The 24,958-nt window shown below is 41.6% G+C and overlaps 3 protein-coding genes and 1 long non-coding RNA gene across 4 annotated transcripts; 2 read left to right on the top strand and 2 right to left on the bottom strand.

Annotated features, from left to right (window-relative positions):
• Positions 1-1,215: 1,215 nt before the first annotated feature.
• LOC119660214 (calcineurin B homologous protein 1) lies at positions 1,216-6,136 on the bottom strand. Its single transcript, XM_038068650.1, has 3 exons — positions 5,932-6,136; positions 1,666-1,929; positions 1,216-1,594 (listed from the first exon to the last, which is right to left on the bottom strand). The coding sequence occupies exons 1-3, from the start codon at positions 5,996-5,998 to the stop codon at positions 1,356-1,358; spliced, it is 570 nt and encodes a 189-aa protein (XP_037924578.1). The 5' UTR covers positions 5,999-6,136; the 3' UTR covers positions 1,216-1,355.
• Positions 6,137-6,239: 103 nt separating this feature from the next.
• Positions 6,240-6,611, top strand: LOC119660215. Its single transcript, XR_005250409.1, has 2 exons — positions 6,240-6,349; positions 6,431-6,611. It is a non-coding gene; the product is annotated as an uncharacterized LOC119660215 (long non-coding RNA).
• Positions 6,612-8,917: 2,306 nt separating this feature from the next.
• LOC119659337 (mediator of RNA polymerase II transcription subunit 27) lies at positions 8,918-16,259 on the bottom strand. Its single transcript, XM_038067379.1, has 6 exons — positions 15,963-16,259; positions 15,758-15,902; positions 9,680-9,804; positions 9,526-9,619; positions 9,226-9,441; positions 8,918-9,160 (listed from the first exon to the last, which is right to left on the bottom strand). The coding sequence occupies exons 1-6, from the start codon at positions 16,133-16,135 to the stop codon at positions 9,023-9,025; spliced, it is 891 nt and encodes a 296-aa protein (XP_037923307.1). The 5' UTR covers positions 16,136-16,259; the 3' UTR covers positions 8,918-9,022.
• A 252-nt stretch (positions 16,260-16,511) lies between these two features.
• On the top strand, positions 16,512-24,947 carry LOC119659697 (DNA damage-binding protein 1). Its single transcript, XM_038067950.1, has 14 exons — positions 16,512-16,729; positions 16,903-17,051; positions 17,122-17,384; positions 21,194-21,399; positions 21,454-21,536; positions 21,594-21,747; positions 21,806-22,061; positions 22,121-22,352; positions 22,411-22,762; positions 22,823-23,604; positions 23,661-23,880; positions 23,940-24,129; positions 24,189-24,585; positions 24,641-24,947. The coding sequence occupies exons 1-14, from the start codon at positions 16,669-16,671 to the stop codon at positions 24,719-24,721; spliced, it is 3,426 nt and encodes a 1,141-aa protein (XP_037923878.1). The 5' UTR covers positions 16,512-16,668; the 3' UTR covers positions 24,722-24,947.
• The last annotated feature ends 11 nt before the right edge of the window (positions 24,948-24,958 follow it).

Raw genomic sequence — 24,958 nt, 5'->3', positions numbered from 1 at the left:
TTTTGTTGCATTGACCTGAAATGTTTACAATTTGTCCTTCGACACGACTTACGACGCATGATTAATTTTTTATTAATAGTTTTCGATTTAAAAAGAAAATCCCATGTTGTGTCAAGTGTCCGTTTGGCTCCGTGGTTAGAGCGCTGGGTTTTCGTACAGGTCGTGGTTCAAATCTCACTGGTGGCAGTAGGATTTGTATCGCAACAGGCCGTCGGATACCAGTCGACTCAGCTGTGAAAGAATAACTGAGTCAAATCACGGTAATAATCACGGGCGAGCGCAATGCTGACCACATTGCCTCCTACAGGGTGCTGCTATCCTGTAGTGTACCGTTACGGTTTTAAATGAAATGTTTTAACACAATTCAAGGCGTGACCAATTCGATTGTCGGGCTAACGATATTATACCAAATTGATTTCTTATTGTTTCAGTACCGCATTTTTGAAATTATTGCAGTTATGGGTCCGGGCATGCAGCTATGCCAAAAACATCTCTGTAAAAACACTGGGAAACGGCCATTTTGTCCTAGCTCTGGTGAAATTTACATTACTTCTGCAATAAACAACTTTTTACTGAATATGGATACATATCGATCTACTTAAAAAAAGCCCAGGTTTGCTTTATTTTTCGAAAACTACAATGGTTTTGCCCCCTTAAGATCTCTACTCCATACCACGAGGATAGCATTCAATTAAAATAAAAAGAAACACTCGAAATAAACGCTTTTTACAATGGAACAAAACCAAGGGGTGATGTCGCCCGTCAACTAACTAACTTCATCTACAATATTAACCGAAACCGCATTACTCAATCTTTCCGAAATAAATGCGATGCTCGTCATAAGGTACCAGTCAAGTTTGGCGAAAATATTATGCATATATAAAAGGCTTACATCTATGCCTTATAAGCGAGCATTTGAGCACGCATAAAAATTTGAATTAATGCACAAAAGAATTCGAAGTTTCTTAGGAGAAACTTCTGAAGAACCAAGTACCCGCAAAAGATGTCAGACATGTCCAAAAAAAAAAAAACCGAAGAAAACGTACACTTGCACATCTTGCCCCACAATGATTTGTCCTAAAACATAATTTCTCACCGTGAAAATTATATAGATTTGACAATGAATAGTGAACCCCGATACAAAAATTAGTTTTTGCGTTGATTTCTATAAAATCTTACCTTAGTTGATCCGTATCATGTTTTTACAAAAACATCTTTTGATTTTTCCCCAAAAATATCGCTTGCTTTATTTTGACATATACATATATATAAACAACAAATTGAAAAATTCACTTAATATTTGGTCATAGCCAATTCCAGCTATGCTAGCTAATACTAATTACAACAAAAAATCATTAGTTAAGAAAGCGAATTGACATTTTTTGTTCAACATCCGTTCGCTCTAGAGCCTTGCAAAAATCCTCAAATGAAATTTTTCCCTGGCCACACTGATCTGCTTCGAGGATTGTTCGCTCTGCAATACTGATAAGTTGATCTTGGCTAATATTCGCGCCGACCATCATGTGCAATATATTCAAGAGTTCATCGCGACTAATCACGCCATCGTTATCGAGGTCGTACATCTTGAAGGCGACTGTAAGGTCAAACGATCATTTTTTATAGTAAATAAAGTAATATTTTAGGTGCTAATCACGTGATACTTACATCTAAGTTTTTCTTCTCTGCTGTTATATTTATTCTGTTTGTTTTTTCTGATCGGCCGGAAATGGGAGAGCACTCGCATGAATTGGCGGAAATTCACTCGGTCGTCGTTACTATCGGCGAAAAATGCATAGACAATGCGATCACAGAGAGGGTTAATAGCCAATTCTGGAATTCTGAGAAAATCATCTCTAGATAGTGTTCCACAATCACCGCGGTCCAAGGAGGTGAAACGAGAATATAATCTTTCGATTTGACTTGGGGTAACTGGAATTAGATTGAAATCGGTTATTGATGTGTTCGGTGCCATTCCGCGGAAGTCATCTCATTGGTACATCATCTAGTGGATTAAGATTTCTTGGATTCGATATGTCTCCCATTGACTCCCATTTACTTTCATTTGGAGTACAAAACGTCCACAAAGCCTCTTCTTTCCTATTATTATTTATTCCCATTTTATTTTCATTTCAGTCTTTGACGCCTTGTAACTTTAAGGCAACCCCTGGGCACTCAGACCGTGGTGCCTCATTATACTCGACGCCCGACAGAACGCCCATGATACTTTTGTACATCTTCCTGCTTTCGACATAACAAACTTTGTATTACGTTTAATTAGTTCTGACCGAAAAAGTTTGGTATGCAAAACGACATTGTCCTTATGAAAACCTTTATCCCAGTTTCTGATAGCAGCATTACACTCCAGTTGCTGGTTCCGATCCCAACATAGGGGAAATTGAACCCTCTAAGCCATCAAAGATTTCATTCATTCTATCATTCGCTCTACGCCATAACGACCAGCTATCTTAGAGATAAATTGAATCTAAATATGAGTTTTACATTCCTGAACGATTTGAGGTAAACAAGGCACTGCTCAACGCTCCCAGGGTCTTGGCGGTTGCTGCAGATAGTATCCGTCTGTCCTTCATTCCATCGCCAATCACCCAGGATGCCGCTCTTACGATCGCTTATACTTCAACATAACATACTGCTGCGTATTATCCCAAACAAAAAGTCTACTTCCAGAAAACCACACCCTGCTCCAGGACCTTGTTCTGTTTTTGAGCCGTCGGTGTATTTACATGTCGACTTCAAGCTAACGCTAAAGCATCATATCCAGGAGCAATATCAGAAATCTTGCAAATTGCTCTGATGCTGTAGGACGACAGCAGGTAAGACCTGGAAACCTTCATCACAACAGATTCATCGGATATACGGGCGGCACTTTGCTAATAGCAAGAAGCTGCTTGCGCAAATTCAAATGATCGATTGTCTTGTACAGGGTGCGGCAGCATAACTTCCTTTTTTAAAATGCGCGCCACTCAGTTAGTTGATGTCATAGCGGAGCGCTAGTGGTCTCGTTCAAGAGGGGATACTGTAAAGTTTTGTCCCGACACGGTTCAGTCGCCATCATGCGTTGGAATAGTGAGGAGCGTGCCTTTGCCGTTGAGGTTTACTTTTCAAGCGGATGTTCGGTTATTGCAACACAGCGTGCATTTCGGAATCGCTTTAATTTAGCCCCGTTGACTTCCGTCCCAGACCGCAAATCAATTGTTACATGGGTCACCACATTCAGACAAACTGCAAGTGCGACAAAAGGAAGAACTGGAGTCCTTCGACCCGTTAGATCACCTGAGAACATTGAAGCAGTAAGAGCGTCAATGTTGCGATCGCCACGGCGTTCTGCGCGCAAACACGCATCTGCCCTTGGATTATCCGGTCGTTCTGTGAGAAGAATTTTTCGTGATGATCTTCATTTTCATCCCTATAAGATGGCGATAGTGCAGGAACTTTCAGAACGTGACTTCAATTCTCGGATGAACGCGTGTGAGCTTCTTCTTGATGTCGTTCCCGAGGGCGCTATTGTTTTTTTTAGCGATGAAGCCCATTTTCATTTGCGTGGGTCGGTTAACAAACAAAACATGCGCTACTGGGCTGACACCAACCCTCGAGAATTGCATCAAAAGCCTTTGCATTCACCCAAAGTCACAGTGTGGTGTGCAATTTCCTCAGCTGGAATTATTGGTCCCTGGTTTTTTGAGGAAAATGAGGTTACAGTGACAGTGAATTCGGACCGGTATGTAAACATGCTACAGAATTTTTTTTCCCCACGGCTAGAAAATTTGGATTTGAGGGACACTTGGTTCCAACAAGACGGTGCAACAGCACACACTTCAAGAGCATCGATGGCTTTTTTGAGGGAACACTTTCCAGAGCGCCTTATCTCAATTAGAGGCGATTTGGAATGGCCGGCACGCTCTCCCGATCTGTCCCCTTGTGATTTTTTTCTATGGGTTTTTTTTCAAATCCCGTGTTTATGTAAACCGTCCAAGAACCCTACAAGATTTGAAGACCAACATCCAAGAAGAAATTGCCAACATAACACCTGCTATGCTAACAAAAGTCATGACAAACGCCAGAAATCGGTTTACGCAATGTATGGAGAATGGGGGACGTCACCTAACAGATTTGATATTCAAAACAATGTAAATAAAAACTTTAGACATAAATATTTTCCGATGCATACAATAGTTTTTATTGAGTTTTGAAAAAAGGAAGTTATGCTGCCGCACCCTGTATTACTGGAGCAATGTGACCGCGACACTCAAAGCTATCCTAAATTGACCACCTATTCATTTGGAGGAAAGAAGACCTGAGCGGTTCGATCTTCCCCCACTTAACAACTGAGCCTTCGGTGTTATACCCTGGCGCGCATTGCACTGATATGCCACCAACTTCGCTGCGGTTGAAGTTAACTTGATATCTTCTATCAAACAGGTGTATCTTCTTCACAAGGGGTGTCGGCTTGTCGTGATCGGATTCGCCATTTGGCCCTATCGTATGTCTGATTTGAATGCAATCTAGAGGTATCCAGGCCCATCCAGCGTATCAAACCACCATTGTTTCGGCCGCCCTTTTGGCCATTTACTATCGACTTCGATGTTTAGAACAATCTTGGCAAGTGAATTCTCCTTAGCGCGAATCACGTGATCATACCATCAAAGCCGCCTCCCTCGCAGTTTTTCCATGATCGTTGCAACTTCATATAGATGCGGATATCCTCATTTCGGACGTAATCAAAACGTGTCACGCCACTAGTCCAACGCAACATCTCCGTCTACATTACCGCAAGACGCCGTTCATTGTCTTTTATAAGTGGCCAAAACTCAGAAGAGTAGAGAGGACGGACGACATTGCGATAAATTTTAGAATTGAGACGTCGATCACAAAGAACATCAGTTGTAGAACGCCACTTCATCCAGAACCTTCTTCTTTTTCTTCAGCCTTTGTCCCGTTCACAAGCGGGGTCGGCTCGTCGTGATCGGCTTCGCCATTCGGCTCTATCGAATGCCTGATCTGGGTGCTGAAGAAAAAGAAGAAGACTTTTAGCCAATAAAAAGGAAGAATATCTTTCAAGAAAATCTTTCATTTCAGGAGTTCGGCTAACAAACTACCTCCTAATTCAAACCATCTATCTAATGTCATTTAAATTTAATTTGCTGCAGTTTCTATGTTGTTCTATTTTTCAAGCTCAACACAATCCAAACTTGCCACACACAACAGGCAGAAAGTTGAACTAGTCAATTAGCATTTAAGGAAGATAGCGGTTCAAGTGCCGTGTATATCACTAACCAATATTGTGAAGGTAAAACAATCTGTCCTCTAACTGTAAGCAGTATGCATATGGTGACGATATATGATCATTGTCCATCATCATCATGAATCGAATGTGCATTGTTCGGTAATATAACGATCCTATTTACGCGGTTGAGCAGTCGCTAGTTATTTCAACGGTGTCTCATGGTTAGCCGCAACCTCTTTCTTAAATACAAGAAACGCAATATTTCAGGCAATTTCCATATGTTCAGGCAATGTAAACATTTAAGGAACGATTCTGTTTGAATAGAATTTAACAGTTTAGCAGCTACAGCCAGACGATCGATTTCCTTAATATCTTTTATTAATATTTACCCAATAGATTTTCTAAACCATCCTATTTCAAAGCACCTATTAAACGAATGTTTACATTGCAATCAGTTGCTAAGTGCTTGGAATAAAAAATACAGGCTTTATCTGGAATCAAGCGTAATGTCATCATCTTTGAACTACAGAACTTTGAACTATTGATTCAAAAATTATTAAATGCACATCATTTTTATTACGTAATTGCATATTAAAGATTTGTGATTATCAAGGTTCATGTAATATTATTATTACAAAAAAACAGACTCCATTCGCTTGGAAAGCAATGAAAGCAGCACTCATACTCACATCCTGTTTCGTCTTGAATTTGTGCAATCTCCTCTTCGCGAAGGAGCAGAGAAGACTTATTTCCCATTTTGCACACTGGACTGTTGACTATTTACACTATAAACTTGACTATTAACTGCGCAACACGCGAAAGTCTGGAAATAACTGGACGAACAGTGAACCCGCGATGCACGCAAATTGGGAGCTAGGCAAAGTCTTCAAATAAGAGCATTGGCTGACAGTTGATAGTGAGTACAATTGTATTTTTGTTGTCATATGATTAACAGCTGAAGTACTAGAATAGTATAATAATTGGTTGAAGTATAGGGTGTAGGGCAATAGTCTAAATGGATCCATTTTAAGGCACTCTTACATCCTCGAATGAAATTAATGATGTAATTTAATTCAATTGTGACATAAATCACATAAATTAAATAATGTAAGTTACCACATTCCCATATTAATGTATTTTGCTACCTACACTAAATTTGCAACTAATGGCATTATCCAAATTCCTAAGCATTTTGCTACCTACCTTCTCCAGCTAAATCAAATTGGTGTTCGCTTTCCTAAATCGCGTCTTAGTAAATCTAATGTGCTGTACATTTCGTTAGGTTACTATAAAAGCGAAGTAAACATTTGGTATTTTTTCAATTGTATAAGTCGGGCAATTTATGTAAGATAATAAACTTGTTAAAGTATATATTGTGTTTTTTTGTTACTGTACCACGGAAAGATCCATAACTTGTATAGCGATGGTTTTAATGTCTAATGTGATTAGACCGCACCATTGTTTCTAAGGTTTTGTGTGAAATAAAACATTGTTAAAATCGGTTTAATGTCTGTCTGTCCGTCTGTCAAGGTCAAGGTAATGTGTTCTCCTACTACAATATATTTTAATAGTTAGTAAATACGTATTTCGAGAGCTACAAGGAGGTCGTAAACGCCACGCTCAAGTGCAGAGGCGGGGAGCTTTGCGGGTGGCGTCTGCTTATCACACCGTCTCCGAACCGGCTGTGATGGTGATTACGGGAGTGATCCCCGTTGCCCCGAGCGGAAAGCTATCTATCGCCGTAAGGGTGAAAACTTAAGAGAAGTGGTTACCCGTGAAGAATGTCAACGCACCCCTAGCGAGTAGCAACTTTCTTGGCAAAACGAGCCAAGGGGCAAGTGGACTGCGCGGCCCATCGACAAATTAGACCCATGGTTGAACAGAACGCACGGTAAGATTGATTTCTTCCTTACCCAACTTCTAAGTGGGCATGGAGGTTTTCAGTCTTACCTGCACAGGATTGGGAAGGCGCGATCTCCTGATTGTGTGTTCTACAATGGAGTGGCGGATGACGCTGAACACACCTTTTTCTCTTGCGAGAGGTGGGACGGCCTCCGCCAGCAGCTTTATGCAGACGCAGGGCAGCTCTCTCCGGACAACATTGTCAGAGAGATGCTGAAGAGCGCTAGCAGCTGGAATCGTATTGCGCATTATGTTCGGGCTCTTCTTATTACGAAGAAGATTGAACTCGACCGGCGGAGGGATCGGACGGTAATGGGTTCTCTGAACTAACAACAATTCCCTTCCTCCCCTCCCCTCCTGTTGGTGAAAGGAATTCCCTGACTTGAAGGCTCCCGAAGTAATGTGTCAAAAGGTTCCAGGCTAGTTCTCTGATGACAGGGAGATGTTTAGTTGGTAGTCCGCCAGCGTGCTGTTGCGGGAGTCCAACACTTTCTACGTAAAAGCATTCACCTACCCTACTCCCAAAAAAAAAAAATTTTAGGAATCGTTCCCCAGATAATCCTTCAATATCCGTAAGAGTTCCCTCGGCACGTGCAAAGTATTGGCACACTACCTAGAATGTTTTTACATCTTATGAATTTAAAGGCATTTTGACATCAAGCGTTATGAGGAGCACCAGCCGTCGAGTTCGGCGACTGTATACCTCGACTCCGATGAACTGCATTCACGACTTGCATGATAGCCTCCACTGTGGATCACCCTACTTCGAAGCCGAACTGCAGTTCCCGGCAGCTTAGGCGTATCGCTTCAGTGAGTCTACTGCTGGTGAGCTCTTATAAGCACTTTCCTAGTAGTGTCAAGCATACAAGGTGGTCGGAATGCAGACGGCTTAGACTCGCCTTTCCTTTTTCTGATCAGCGCAAGACTCGCCACCTTCCATCGAGAAGGAAAATTCCCTCTTCCAGGAAAGCGTTGACTGTACCGAGTAATAGGTATTGCCGATTTTGCCTTTGATGAGATGCCATCGGGCCCTGGCGGCTTCGTGGTTTTCATAGAGATGACTGCCTCTTCCAACTCTTTTATAGAGAATAGTGGGCAGTCCTCGGCACCTTCCACGCTGCTACTAGATGAACTGGGAATAGTGCCCGTACAATGCGATCCTGTTTGACATTAAGTGAATAAGGTTCCCGCAGAGCTCCGATTTTTCAGATTACCAGTATATAACCGAGTCTCCACGGGTTCCCATTCGCCTCGTCGTCCAGGTGCGGCCAGCAGCGAGCTTTAGTTCTGTTTTCTGCAATATTCTGTTATTGTGGTAGACGCTTCCTCCCGGTCACTTAAACGACAGCTTGTGACACTCCTTCTGGACCTCTGTAATTTCCACTGTCCACACACTCGTTGCTCTCTGAGCAGAGAAATTCCGCAGGCTATCGTTATCAAGTCCATAATCGACTTCACGACAATGTGCACTGCATCAGCACCACCCCCTGGAGTGCCCTCCTTTGTCGTCCAACCTGCTCTAAAAGTTTCGACAGATCTCCAGGTGTTCACCTTCGCGGCCGCATACCAAGAGGTGGCGTCGACCACTTCGAAGGCAATGCATTGATGGTCGCTTGTCGAGAAGTCTTCAAGAGCTCGCCATCGTGCCCCGTCCATTAGCGACACGAGTGATTCCGTTTTACAGTAGAACACATGAATCTACCGCAAACAAAAACCTATTTTAAACTTATCAAACATTAGTACCAAAAAAAGCGCCTAAACCATAATTCCGTATAATTTTCTCGTTCTTGTATTTATTCAGTTCTCTTTAAATATCTTAAACTTACAAATTATGTAGATCTTAAACTTTTCATTCATTCCTATTACTAACGTCCATTATTAGCAGTTCTTGCACTCCTCGTGAAACGGTTCCAATGTCCGAAGGTCTCTCCAAGTAGGTGGTAGTGCATTATACAAGTATTTTCCGCATCTTCTGCAAGGTTCTGTGAATAATTTGTTATAGCTGTGGATCCAAGTCTAGAATAAATTGGGGATTTTGTTACATTGACTGCTTTAAGATGCAAACAAATCTACTCCCTTACCATATAGCTTTTAACAGCCAAATCTGGAAGAGTTGGTGAGAAGAAATGCAACATTGCCGAATGAGTTTGCTCTTGTACTTTGCGGAAAACTTCATAGCGGGATTCTGTCCATAGATCATCCACGTCCAAACTCTCGTCGAATCCTTTTACTGTTACCCATTCAATCATGACGCCTTTGAAGACAATTGCAGCTTTGAGTATTCTACCGATGTTAACCTATTGAGTGGATTCAAAAGCAAATAATTAAAAATAAAGTAGATAGGGAATGCTTCACAAATTCCTTTCGATCAATATACTCACAATAACCACAGCATTCGATCCAAAGGGCCTCCAAATTTTATAGTTTGTTTGTAGGGAATTCAAGCTTAGTTCATTAAGTACTTTGTCCACATGTCTGTAATAAATAAAGTTCAATTAGAAAGGTGCTCCCTTTTAATGTTGTTTCACTACTTACTGCGGAGATGTGTTATTACAGGACGAAATTTGTAAGCGGCCCCTCTTATTGGAATATGAAATATATGAACGTCGCAGGGAATTACAGTTTAAAATATTGTTCGCTAGAAAACTGTACTCGTGAATCTGAATATAAAATAGGAAATATCATCATTAAGTTCCATTAGGATACTGTTAATATTAGAAGGTTTCTCCACGATATTTCAGTCTAGCTAAAGAATTTTTAGTTGAATGGCAACAAAATATGTTTAATAACATTTAGGTTGGATTTGAATACTGTGCGGCACGGTTTCTTGATCATGATTTACTCGTACATATCCTCAGATTTCTCAGATTTTTTTCTGCTTAGGCGGCTTTACACCCCCTTTTAGCTCATATAGGAAACCTTTTCAATTCAACACCAAATTGCGATATTCACTGTTCAAAAACTTTTGTGTCAATAGAATTAGCCGTTTTCGAGAAAAGTACATATGGAGACAGGCGGTAATTCCATTAAACTCCCCAATATCGGGCTGTACATTGTGGTCTATATCACTGCAAAGTTCATTTGTTTTAGGAAGAACTTAAGGACAGTTTTCATGGATCATACTATTATTCACATTATCATACTATTGTTAAATTTATTTGAGCAGATATCATAATGGGGGCTATTTAAATGATTTCTGAGAATCAGTCTTAAAGTGTGTACCATAGTATATCTAATAGAAAGTAACCACACTCAATGGTTCCGGACTTGCAAATGAATTGGTGAAGCTTATCCGTATATATATACGCACTAAACCATCGGTAGATACTGCTAGATGTTAGCAACTATGATGTGATAAATTTTCCTAATGTCCTTGCAAGTCTGGGACCATTGAGTGTGAATTCTGCCGATTAGATATATTCTGGTCAGTACTTTTTGATCCTTCATTCTCCAAATAAGCAATCGACGTCTTTTATAAAACACTAATCGGAACAATCGTTTGGCACCCCACATGGTTTCTTTTGCATGTGCACTACCACCAAATGATTTTACTTCAATGATTTAGTGACAAAACGAACCAGCACAAAAAGATTAAATGTGAATGTGCGCACTTAGCAGTAACCATCTATTGCCCGTACGATGCGCAAGCCATCCACGAATAAACTGAAGGATCTGATCAACTACTATGAGGCACAAAACTTCTAAACAGTTAATGATGTCGAATGCCTAATCGCATTATGAAGCTTGATGCATCAACAGGAATAACAGGAGGAGCAAATTCCTTAATGAATATTTTGGCACGGCAAATGGTAGCTGTAGACAGACAAAGAAACGCCACCCCCAAAGTAGAGCTGATGGAATAATAATCTGGCAGAACACAGAAGACACGCCGACGACTATTCAATAGGGCAACGAAGGTAAGGTTGAGAAGAATATAACTGAGGACTTTTACCCAACAAAACAAAGAGAACCGGAAAGTGAAGAGGGACTCACGAAGGAGAATCTGTAAAACACTTGCAACAGAAGGAATGCGCCTCCAGAGGACTCTCGCTAAAGATTCTGCTAATTCCATTGCGATACTGAAGAGACCCATTTATAAATAAAAAAAATTGAAAATGAAGGTCCTAAAATAGGAAAAAGTTGTGGAATCCAGTTGAAAGAAATAGTCCTGAGCGGAAGGGCAAGTAAACTGGAAACTCGTAAACTTGATCTTGGCATTTGAACCGTATAAATCACTATCGAACAAGGCAAAATATCTGGGAATGATCCTGGATAAAAGGGTAAATTGAAGCAAACATTTTGAGTATGTAATTAACAAGGCAAGCTGACACTTTTCATCGCAAATAGGGGCACAGGCAAGACATGGAGATTGAAACCGCACATGATATTTTATCAAGTGGTGAAGCCCGTGCTTACCTGTTGAGCGTTACCCAGAGGAGAGCAGAGACAAACTGACAAAACCTTATTCCTTACTGCAAAGACTCCCCTGTCTCTCCGTTGCAGATGCTACGCCATGTCCTTGTATATGTTGCTACCACTGTCACCTTTTGATTTCGTAATAAAAGTAGAAGCGATGCTTGCAGAGTATAGGCTACAGCTGAGAGAATGTCGATATCTTTAAATACGGACATAGCAAAATCACCTACGTAATCACAAAGCCAAACTTGGATATGACCATTGGTTTTAGGATACCCAAATATTGCGTCGATACCAAAATTGGGACACTGATAATTAGGGATTAGGGAGGAATGGAATCGTTAGGATGATAACTACATGATGAAAAATACAGATGCATCAAAGTCAGAAGATGAGGTTGGGCTTTTGTTAAGCTGAGTGAACCTCAACCTCGCAACTGGTGTCAGATCTAGGCCAGCCTTCATAAGAAACTTCAGACATCCCGGTTTCGTACCGATATCCACTAATTCGGTACCCCTAGCAGCGTTTCGATCTCACCTTCATTTTCTATCATAAATATTGACCGTAAAGAATTTTCGTGGTAGATCATCCTGTTTCATACGGATCGTGTGGCCGGCCCACCATAGCCTATCCTTTTCTAGGGGGCTTAAAATACTTTGGAAGATTCTCCTCTCAAATGCGGCGAAGAGTTCGTAATTGTTTTTGCTAATAAACTGCATCTCCATACAAAACCCCTTTCAGGGGAAGTTATATGCGATAAACCTGTATGAGAAAAAGAATCTACGGAAACTGTACGAACGTGCTGAAATCGATGTTCTCCAGTGTACAGGCGGTATTAAGAAAAAACTGGATTTAAATTTGTATGTACATGCCAGCAAATTCCAAAACCCTTGGTTGACAAAGACGAGATAGCGTTGAAAGGAATAGCGAGGCACAAAAGTACAGAGCGCATTGAGCGGGTGAATGAACTGACAAGAGAAGGATCCCAAATTGCATTTACGGGAACGGAGCCAAATCAACACTAAGGGATGGACGGCAGATAAAAATTAATATTAATCTCCAGTTGGTCTTCTGGAAGTCTGGAAGTCCAAGTGGGGTGGAGGTGAAAAGATAAAAGTGGCCAACTTGTTTGCACTGACTACAATAGACCGGTATGTCGCATCATTTCCAGTGCTGACATTTAGGAATTCCAGGTAATTTATATTTCTCCATATAACAGAAGACAAAATAAGCAAACTTACAAATAAAGCCACCGAAAGGCTTCCCGTACTGAAATTCCACCAATAATACTTTCTCTTTAATCGATGACCTACGGAAACATCACACATCTAGGAAAGATAAAACCGTGCTTTTATGGTTTGAAACAATCGCATCTTAAAAAAATTATGTTGCTCTTCTCGACAAAAAAAAATCCTGCGACAGTACTTCGAAATCACCAGGTTTTCACAAGAAGGTTTAGCTTAAACGACGGAACCTTCCTGATAGGGGTCATAGTCGATATGAGACTCCCTCCTAACATCGACCTTTGGACATGGAACGGAAAGCTGACCAAGCTCAGCCATCATGCCTCGAAAAACAATTCCATTCTCCAAGTCCGGTACTTTTCAATATATGCACGGACTCCATCCACAAGAAATGCTTCAAAAAAGTGGAGATTTTTCAATATGCTGATGATTTCCTCATTATAGACACCGGAGATTCTAGGGAGGAAGCAGAAGATACCCTTCGCCAGAAGGCTGGCCATTTTATCAACTAATGCAGCTTCCTTAAACCTTGAAAAACCCTGCACGATTGCCTTCGCTCGTTCCCGTCCCCGCCGAAGCAAGCAGATGTCACGATGCGTGTAAGTCCTTCAACCAGCAACAATAATGGCGAAAACCTGGCACACTACTCCGCCTCTTCATCAACGATAAGCAGATAAACGAGATATAGCTGATTAACACGGGAGCAGCTACCCCAATTTTGCCAATACCTAAAAACTCCAAGGCGACACCAGAGTCTTACACTCTCTATGAAATGCAATCTTGGCTAGCCAGAAATTGACTTGCTAGGTTATAAGATAACATTACAAGGAGTGTTACCACTACCTAGCAAGGTACGAGGAAGCCAGGACTACACACGCCTAGGGATGCTAATGCGGCTACGAAGATTCCCCGGAATGTTGAACTTCTTCTCATTACATAGATGCCGCGAAACACATTGCTACACATGTCAAAGAAGAACGACAAGTCTCCGATCCTCTGGACCGACTCTGCAGCAGCTGCATTCGAAAATCGCAAAGCAGATCTTCAGAAGGCTACACTACTAAGTCATCCAAACCCAGAAACAGAAATATCATTAGACTGTGATGCCTCAGATCACCGTATGGGAGCTGTAATTCACCAACAAGTCAACGGGTTTTATTCAAAGGCATTCAACGAGGCTCAGGACAAGTACTCTATGTATGATAGAGAACTTCTGGCTATCTACAATGCCTTACCTCACGTTCAGCAATTACTTGAAGGCAGGCAATTTACCATCCGCACAAACTACAAAATTTTGGGGTTCGCTTTCAACCAGGGGACAAATGTCGAACGAAGACGACGCGGAACCAACAAAGTCCCCAATGGGCTCTCCAGGTTGAGAGAAATAAATCTACCTAGAGATGCAACTAGACTAGCCAGCGCACAGAGAGATGACTCATCCTTACGGGACTTACAAGCTTGAAGCTTCGACTCTAATGGTTGGATATCCCCGGAACGGAACCCTCTATTCTGTGTGAAACAACCTAAAAACAATGAACCTAACTGAGCCGTCTTCAGAAGAAGCATTTTCGAAAGCATTCAAAGGATCAGTCATCCTGGCATCCGAGCTACCCCAAAGCTTGTTTCTCAACGCTACTTCTGGTCAAACATGAAGTACAATATTGGAGGATGTTCGCGAGCTTGCACAGCTTGCTAACGATCGAAGACCCACAAGCACACCTCCACATCCAGAGGAGCTTTTCCACCAGGTGGTGGTTTCGAGCACGTTCACCTCGACGTCATAGGTCCTTTACCTACATCGAAGGGAAAAAGCTTCTGTCTGACCATGATCGACAGATGAACACGTTGGGCAGAAGCTATTTGTTGAAGAAACTTCAGCGGAAACTATCGCCATAGCATTCTATGACGTTGGATAGCCAGATAATTCGGTGTACCTCACCGCATCACCACGCATCAAGGACGTCAATTCGAGTCGAACTTATTCAACAGTCTCGCGCAGTTCCTAGGCATCGACTCTATCTGAACCATGCCAACGGATGTGGCGAACGCTGGCGCCGATCCCTAGAAAGCGCTATCGTGGCTCAGTCCGATGATCCGCAATGGACTCGACATTTGCCCACTGTTGTATTAGGCCTTCGTTCCACGCCGAGAGAAGTTACTGGACATAGTACCGTAGAATTGGTTAACGGCATTGGCTTGTGGCTTCCAGGTGAATTCTCTTCCTCAACAGCCAATAACACAGATGATCAACGTGCAGGCTCAAACTAGCGTACTTTTTACGAGATTCCAGAGTAGAGAATGCACAAACGGGACCTCAATATTTAGCTGTTTGGTAAATGTTCCAGACAACATTACCACCAGCAAAGGGTCCAGGTACCGGCAGACAGTTTTGTTTTGTTGTTCTGCAAATGAATTAATGTATAATAAATAAACATATATTTAAATAAAAGCTGATCCATCGGCCACATATGGAAAATGCTGGCATCATAGGCAACAGTCTGCTATTTCCGCTCATGTCGGGAGTCATCGTAAACCGAATCGGTGTGATCTCACTTTGCATAGTTAGCTTGACGGGACCTCACGAAACACACACATAATTATAGAAAAAATGACTTAAGAGGTTGCCAACTATCGCTATTATACTAGAAAAGTCGAGTCGCTCGTGCCACTGTGGGAAGTGAGTGGGAAACAAGGCATGGCTAGCAGCAGAATTTTCACAAGCCTTCATTGGAATAAATTGCTGCTTTTGCCTTGCCATCGGTTTGAGTAATGGCATGAGACCTGGACAGCGACCCACACTTTCATTTAAAATCACGTTGGCTAATTGACGGTAGAGATCCTGCGCTACTAACTTCATATTGCTGTCGGTTTATAGTCAATCTCTGAGCAAGTGTTAAGCTCACAAAAGTTATATCTTCAATTTCAAGTTCTTCTCTAAATCGGCTAAACTTACCTTATCCACCCATTTGTAACTATTCACGAGTTGCGAGTAAAGGGCCTGGCGCTCGTCTGTTGTCTCTTGTGCAAGGGCTGCTGTGTGTCCCAAGTTGAAGGGAGCCGGTGGCGGAGTTAAGCCGTTAATAACAGATTCGACCTCTCTGCAAGAATGTTTTGATAGTGAGCATCTAACACTTTACACTACACACTACGCAATAAACCTTAAATTTAAATTCACATTATTGAACAGCTCCTGGAACTGAACTAGAAACTTTGAATCCCGGCCATCATCGCCATGATGAGCTTGCACTCCATTTGCTAAAACTTCGAAAACATGGCCAACACTCGATCGCAAATTTTTAATGGCGCTCAAAGCATTATTTAAGGAATCCATTTTTACTGTGCAAATCCTTATACAAATTAAGTTTAACAATCACCAAACACAAATTAAGTAGTGAAGTTCACGCGAATATCATATTTACACCGAGCAAATTGACAGACCGAAGAGCACCCAACTTCAAAATATCCACTCTTCTTCTTTTTTGTTCGTTTACTTTTACCCAGGCAAAATGATTGGACATTTTAAGGAGAATGCTTCGAATATTAATGAAATTATAAATAATAGTAAACTGGAGTACACGTTTAACAAACGGTTACATAATGAAAGTTTTTCTAAAAGAAAACATTAAAAATAAATTCCTTTGTAAGAATTCCGTTCAATCATAAAAGATAATTAAATTCCATATGATTATAAGAAGAAGAAGCAGGCATTGACATTGCCGCTTTAAAGAGGAGAAGTATATCAACTTCGGTTGGCTGGTGGCACTGAAAATTTTGTACATTTTGTGCAAATCTGGTCGAATCATTTGTGATAATATAGAAAAATCATCTGTCCATAGAACATACCGCAGTTATCGAACCGAGATTATGGCTTACCTATATGGGGTAACTGCACAGAAGCCGACTGCGGTTACGGCGTGTGCCACCGGTGAGTTGCAATTGTGTTAGGTTACAAGATAAACTCAAGCATTTCATTGCGTTCTTCATATTTTTACAATTTTATCTAACCATTGAAGTGCCAATACTTTAGAATTTGGCTTAATTCCGAAGTATGAGGAATAAGCTCCAAGGAACAGCACCCTGACACTGATCTCTTTTCAGGCAACTTCACATCCGAAAATGACTTGAATCTTATTGTCGCTAAAAACTCACAGATAGATCTGTATCTGGTGTCCCCTGAAGGCTTGCGTCCGCTTAAGGAAGTGAATATCTACGGACAAATTGCTGTGATGAAGCATTTTCGGCCAGCGGTGAGTTCTGCTCGCTAAAAATGTAACTCGGTACGAGTTGTTTACATGATCCAATTTCACTTCATTGCAGGACTCCAACAAGGATTTGATATTTATTTTGACTGCACGATATAATGCGATGATTTTGGAATTCAAAATGATTCGGGATGAAATCAATATAATAACTAAGGCGCATGGAAATGTTGCAGATCAAGTTGGCAAACCGTCTGAGAGCGGGATCATTGCCGTGATTGACCCGAAAGCAAGGGTGATCGGGATGAGTTTGTATGTTGGAGTTTTCACTATAATTCCACTCGATAAGGATACGAGTGAATTGAAAGCGACGAGTTTAAGGTGAGTGTTGTCCCAGGTTTTAATTGTTTTGAACATAAGAAAGCGGCTTTTCCATGAAGATCTCGTGATGCTAACCTGAGTTGGTGCGTAGTTTTTTCTTGTATTAAACGGTTACTTCGAAAATCTCACTTTCCGATTTAACCAACCTATGTGCCTTTGTTATCTTTTCTTGTAACGAATTTCGCCTCCTTCCAAGACTTCTAGAGAAGCTTTCAATTTTTTTTTTACTGTTGGCTTTCCGTGTGCTGCTCCCATATAGCAGCATCGAGATAACATTAGCGCGAGGCAACCTCCAAATGTTCAATCAACGGCGCAAGAACCGGTATCCGGTCTAGGCCTGCCTTAATAAAGAACTCCAAACATTCCGGTTTTGCGCCGAGGTCCATCAACTCGATATCCCTAAAAGCTGTCTGGCGTCCTGACCTACGCCATCGTTCCATCTCAGGCAGGGTCTGCCTCGTCTTCTTTTTCTACCATAGATATTGCCCTTATAAACTTTCCGGGCTGAATCATCCTCATCCATACGGATTAAGTGACCCGCCCATTGCAACCTATTCCCTATTGGCCAAAAATTTTTCGGAGGATTCTTCTTTCGTGGCCAAGAGTTCGTTATTTTTCTTGCTAAGAACCGAGGTCTCCAAGAAATACATGAGGACCTGCAGGATCATTGTCTTGTACAGTAAGAGCTTTGACCCTATGGTGAGACGTTTCGAGCGAAACAGTTTTTGTAAGCTGAAATAGGTTCTGTTGGCTGCCAACATCCGTGCGCGGATTACATCATCGTAGCTCCGTTGTGATTTTCGACCCTAGATACGAGAAGTTATTAACGATCTCAAAGTTGAATTCTCCTATCTTTATTCTTCCCGTTTGACCAGTTCGGTTTGATGATGTTAGTTGGTTGGTTTTCGGTGCTGAGGTTGCCACCATATATTTTGTCTTGCCTTCATTGATGTGCAGCCCAAGAGCTCGCGCCGCCTGCTTGATCTGGATGAAGGCAGTTTGCACGTCTCGGGTCGTTCTTCCCATGATGTCGATATCGTCAGCATAGGCCAGCAGTTGGGTGGACTTAAAGAGGATCGTAACGCTTGCTTTTGCCTCAGCATCACGGATCACCTTCTCCAGGGCCAGGTTAAAGAGGTCGCATGATAGGGTATCCCCTTGTCGTATACCGTTATTGATGTCGAATGGTCTTAAGAGTGATCCTGCTTCTTTTATCTGGCCTCGCACATTGGTCAGGGTCAGCCTAGTCAGTCTTATGAATTTCGTCGGGATACCGAATTCTCTCATGGCCGTGTACAGTTTTACCTTGGCTATGCTATCATAAGCGGCTTTAAAGTCGATGAATACATGGTACAACTGATGTACATATTCCAACAGTTTTTCCATCGCATGCTGCAGAGAGAAAATTTGATCTGTTGCTGATTTGCCTGGAATGAAACGTCTTTGGTATGGGCCAACGATGTTCTGGGAGTATGCGGCTAACCGGCCTAGCAAGATAGCGGAGAATATCTTATAGATGATACTTAGCAACGTGATACCTCTATAATTGCTGCACTGTGTGATATCTTCCTTTTTATGTATAAGACAGATAATGCCTCTTTGCCAGTCGTGAGGCATTGATTCGCCGTCCCACACCTTGAGCACAAGCTGATGAACCACTTGGTGTAATTGGTCGCCTCCATATTTAACCAATTCGCCTGTAGTTCCATCTGCCCCTGGAGATTTATGATTTTTAAGCCGATGAATTGCACAGACTGTATCTTAGTGGCAAATCCCCGTGCTGGGATCCAAGAAAAAATTTTGAATATCTTGAAATTCTGGCTGGCCAGTATTGGCCCCCATTCCCCTCTCTTCCAGATGTCTCTAGATATCACACAGTTTCCCAGCTCTTCTTTGTAGCTGAGCTAAATACTACCCTGCTTAGGCACAAGTGCGTCTCCACCTTTGGTTCTGACTATATTACTTACTAGTATATATGCTGAAAGTCCTCCTGAGGACTGGTCTATTATTAGGCTGGTACACATCTCCAAAACACTTAAGGGCCCTGAACTTTTGACTAGTTACCGCCCAAGTGCTCCTATTAATGTATTTCCCGCACTGCTTAATTCAATGTTCAGGTTTCGAATCAATAAATTCATTCTTCTTCTACTTTTTCTTCACCCTTTGTCCCGTTCACAAGCGGGGTCGGCTCGTTGTGATCGGTTCCGCCATTTGGTTCTATCAAATCCCTGATCTGGGATCGGTTCCGCCATTTGCTTCTATCAAATGCCTAATCTGGATGTAGTCGCGAGGCTTTTAAATCTCCATCCAGCATATCAAGCCACCGTTGTTTCGGCTGGCCTTTTGGTCGTTTACTATCAAATTCGATGTTCAGACCAATCTTGGTAAGTGAATTCTCGTTAGCGCGAATTGCGTGACCATACCATCGAAGACGCCTCTCTCGCAGTTTTCCCACGATCGATGCAAACCCATATCGCTCGCGGATATCCTCATTTCGGATGTGATCAAAACGTGTCATGCCACGGTCCAATGCAATATCTTCGTCTCCATTACCGCCAGAAGTCGTTCATTGTCTTTTATGGTCGACTAACACTCAGAACCATAGAGAACGACAACACGGACGACATTGCGGTAAATTTTAGATTTGAGACGTTCCTCGATTCGGTCACAAAGAGCACCAAGTATAGAACGCCACTTGATGCAGGCTGCGCTAATCCGTGAAGCAATTTCATAACACACTTCTCCATTGGCTGATAGCATTGACCGGCGATATTTAAAACGCTCAGTTATGGGCAGGTCACTGCCGCTGACAGTGATTGTGTCTGTTTCTTGGGGATCGATCGTCAGAAAATCCCGTTTCTCGCTAGAGTCTGGTCTTCCTCCCAATCTTTCACCGATCCTTCTTCTCGAAAGCATGCAGCCCCCAACCGCGTGAAATTTTCTGTTGGTCACTATGAGTATAATACTTATTGAGAAACCAGACTATTCTCTTGGATAATGTGGTATATTTATGTCAAATCGACTATTGAGCCCAAGCCTGTCCCTCGAAAAGTGGATACATTTCTGATGTTGGCAAGCATTAAATCTAGTTCCACAAAAGGTTTGAGAAAAAACCGACCTAAATCCACACCCCACGGGTTGAAATCACTTCCTAGGATTTTGACGTTTCGACTTCTTGCATCCGAAATTAACATACCTAGCATTTCCTCGTATTGTATCAGCGTCGCGCTTAGTGTTAAATACCAACTATTTTTGCTTTTGACAAATCCAACTTCCGGAAACTCCATCATTTCTTGGATGGCATAATATCCGCACGCGCATGTTACCATCATGCTAGTAAGCTCTCTGACCCACTCTTACTTTTGCGATAAGGCTCGATGATTATGGCCACTTTGGCTCTCTTCTCAAAATGGTGCGCGAGAGTACGTCCTGCGCTGCTGCGCAATATCTGAGATTGATTTGTATCAACTTCATTTCTTCATTGCATTCAAAGCTGTAAATACTGGAAGGAAGGGAAACCCTCATGCATTTTCTCAGCGATTGCCCAGCTCTGGCTAGAGTCAGGCTGCGGACACTGGGTAAACCATTCTTTGGGGACCTCAGAGAGATTTCTAGCTGCATCAAAACGGCGCACCAAAGCGCTAAATGGGCTCCTCGAAGCGGCCACTGATACCTACCTACCTACCCATAGTTATGTGGGGTTTCAAGTGGTTCTGGTGGTTTCGAAAGTTATTTTTCGTTGCATGCTAACATACATTAATTTCTTTGATCTTTCGAATTATAATTTAGAAATTTTAATCTGTAATTAGAATGGATGAGCACAGTATCTACGACGTGGAGTTTCTGCACGGATGTGCCAATCCAACAATCATTGTTATTCACAAGGATACAGACGGAAGGCACGTAAAAACTCATGAGATTAATCTTCGCGACAAGGAGTTCACTAAGATCGCATGGAAACAGGATAACGTTGAGACTGAAGCAACGATGCTTATACCGGTTCCAACGCCTTTGGGTAGGTTTGATAGAATTTGCAATGATTTTGAGAGGTAAATTGTTTGGTTTTCAGGTGGGGCGATAGTAGTCGGCCGGGAATCTATAGTATATCACGATGGGATAGTTTACACTGCAGTGGCGCCGTCTATTTTCAAGGTATAGTTTTCCCAGTTTCTTTCATTCAATTGTGCTAAAGTTTTTGTCCAAATTTAGCAAAGCACTATCAATTGCTACGCACGTGTAGACAGTAAAGGTTTGCGATATTTACTTGGTAACATGTACGGTCAACTATTTATGCTGCTCTTAATAACTGAGGAGAATCCGAAAGGGGTTCTGACGGTGAAGGAACTCGAGGTGGAATTGTTAGGTAAGTGCAGCAATATCAATTCTATTTTGACGCATTTCTCATGTTTCCGACATTCTAGGAGAAATATCTACGCCTGAATGCATTACTTATCTTGACAATGGTGTCTTGTTTATTGGGTCTAGACATGGCGATTCGCAGTTAGTAAAATTGACGAAAATAAAAAATGAAAACGGGTCGTACGTGATACCCATGGAGACTTTCACAAATTTGGGTCCCATTTTAGATTTATGCGTCGTTGATCTAGATAGGCAGGGACAAGGTCAGATTATTACATGCTCAGGCAGTTATAAAGAAGGATCTCTGCGAATAATAAGGTACTAGTAAGGTTTTACTGCGGATAGTAAAGATATTTACGCTTATCTATTGAAAACAGGATTGGTATTGGTATTCAGGAGCATGCTTGCATCGATCTGCCCGGCATCAAAGGCATGTGGTCACTGAAAGTAGGCATTGATGACACACCATTCGAAAATACTCTTGTACTAGCGTTCGTTGGGCACACAAGAATTCTGACTTTAACAGGGGAAGAAGTGGAAGAGACGGAAATTCAAGGTTTCTTGAACGATCAGCAAACGTTTTACTGCGGTAACGTCGAATATGATCAAGTAAATGCTTGTTTTACGCCTTTTACTTGATGCATGGTTAACATTAATTTTCGTTTAGATTATTCAAGTCACACCGCTCACTGCAAGACTTGTAAAATGCAGTACGCGTCAGTTGGTGAGTGAGTGGAAACCGCCTGGCGATAAACGAATTGGTGTCGTTGGTTGCAACCCTTCACAACTAGTGTGCGCATCCGCTTGTGACTTATACTACATTGAGATCGAGGACGGAAAATTAGTGGAACGCAATCATAAAGCTTTAGAGTATGAAGTTGCCTGTCTGGATATCACACCGCTTGATGAGAACAAGTCGAAATCAGATTTAGTCGTTGTTGGATTATGGACGGACATTTCAGCAGTTATAATCACTTTGCCTGACTTAGAAACGATGTACACAGAGAAATTGGGAGGAGGTGAGTTTGGATTAGGCTTTTGTGTCACTTTTCGCAGTGAAAGCTTTTTTATGATTTCAGAAATTATTCCGAGATCTATTCTAATGACAACATTCGAAGGAATTAATTATTTGCTGTGCGCGCTTGGAGATGGCTCAATGTTCTATTTCAATCTGAACAAGACAGACGGATCGCTAACTGATAAAAAGAAAGTTACTCTCGGAACCCAACCGACCATTTTAAAGACTTTCAAATCCTTCTCGACTACCAATGTTTTTGCTTGCTCCGATCGGCCGACAGTGATATATTCATCGAACCACAAACTCGTATTTTCTAATGTGAATTTGAAAGAGGTAAATCACATGTGCTCGCTAAACGCAGAGGCTTATCCAGACAGCTTAGCACTGGCCACCAAGAACTCAGTAATCTTGGGTACGATTGATGAGATTCAAAAGTTACACATCAGGACAGTTCCATTAGGCGAGGGACCCCGTCGAATTGCCTATCAAGAAAGCTCTCAAACGTTTGCAGTGTCCACGTTCCGAACCGATATTCAGGATAAATCGGGCTTAGTGCCAGCTCGACCAAGTGCTTCGACGCAGACCCAAAACATCACAATGTCTGCTAACACTCTGCCTAAACCTGGAGCTGGAACGTCTGGGTCGAATAGTGAGATCGGGCAGGAAGTTGAAACAAATAATTTGTTGATTATTGATCAGAATACATTCGAAGTGCTTCACGCGCATCAATTCATGCAGAATGAGTATGTGGTTTCTCTGATGTCGGCGAAGTTAGGTGACGATCCGCAAACGTATTATGTCGTTTCAACTGCCTTAGTTTATTTTGATGAAGCGGAACCTAAGGTAACTGTAGACGAGTTTAGTAAAAACATTGCTAACGCGACCCTTCCGCCTTACAGATCGGTCGAATCATAATTTTCCACTACTTAGATGGGAAACTCATTCAAATAGCAGAAACTAAAATCGATGGTTCTTGCCATTCTTTAGTTGAATTTAACGGAAAGGTTTTGGCTGGTATCAATAGCTTTGTTAGGTTGTACGAATGGACGAGCGAGAAGGAGCTACGAATGGAATGTAACATACAAAACAATATAACAGCTTTATATCTGAAAGCCAAAGGTAAGTGTCGATATAATATTCCGTTATGGCGGCTATATTCAAGGGCGATCGATTCATAGGTGATTTTATACTGGTGGGTGATTTGATGCGTTCGATTACGCTACTGCAACACAAGCAAATGGAAGGAGTTTTTGTGGAAATTGCAAGGGATTGTGATCCTAAGTGGATGAGAGCAGTAGAGATTTTGGATGACGATACTTTCCTTGGTTCGGAGAACTGTTGTAATTTATTCGTGTGCCAGAAAGATAGGTAAGGTGGACTATCATCGTAATGAATTGGAATTAGTAAAATATTATGTTGATATTCAGCGCTGCAACAGCAGATGAAGAACGTCAATTATTGCCAGAAGTTGCTAGGTTCCATTTAGGGGATATTGTGAATGTATTCCGGCACGGTTCGTTGGTAATGCAAAACGTGGGGGAGCGAACAACGCCGACCCAAGGTTGTGTATTGTACGGGACTGTGTATGGTGCGATAGGGATTGTTACGCAAATTCCTCAAGATTTCTACGAATTTTTGCATAGTCTTGAAGAAAGACTGACACATACCATTAAAAGTGTAGGAAAAATCGAGCATTCATTTTGGCGAAGTTATCATTCGGGTCAAAAGACCGAGCCTTGTGAGGGTTTCATTGACGGAGATCTAATTGAATGCTTTTTAGATTTAAGTCGAGAAAAAATGCGAGAAACTGTTGAAGGGTTGGAGGTATGATGCATATTTTTTTGTTGTCAACTTTTTTTTTATTCTTAATAATTCCCAGATGAGTGTAAATGGAGTGAAACAAGAAGCGACAGTGGACGATGTTATCAAAATAGTGGAGGACCTAACGAGAATTCATTAATACTATACTGGGCCGTAATTTTATTCTTTACTATAATTGATACTGGAATCTTATATTTGGTTTAGTATTATAAAGATGTTATCCGAAGAGAAGAATGTATTCGATTTTATTTCAGGAAAATTGTATGGAAATTGTTCGTTTTAGTTGACTGCAAGCAACTTAAGTGGAATATATATTCATAATAAAAGAGACTTTGAAAATGTTTTCAAGGTGAAATACGTAAACAGGTTAGTTGTC

Source organism: Hermetia illucens, chromosome 6 (genome assembly GCF_905115235.1).
Source record: "Hermetia illucens chromosome 6, iHerIll2.2.curated.20191125, whole genome shotgun sequence".
NCBI classification, from domain to species: domain Eukaryota; kingdom Metazoa; phylum Arthropoda; class Insecta; order Diptera; family Stratiomyidae; genus Hermetia; species Hermetia illucens.
The sequence above is the reverse complement of the archived record's forward strand: the minus strand, read 5'-3'. Positions and strand labels throughout refer to the sequence as shown.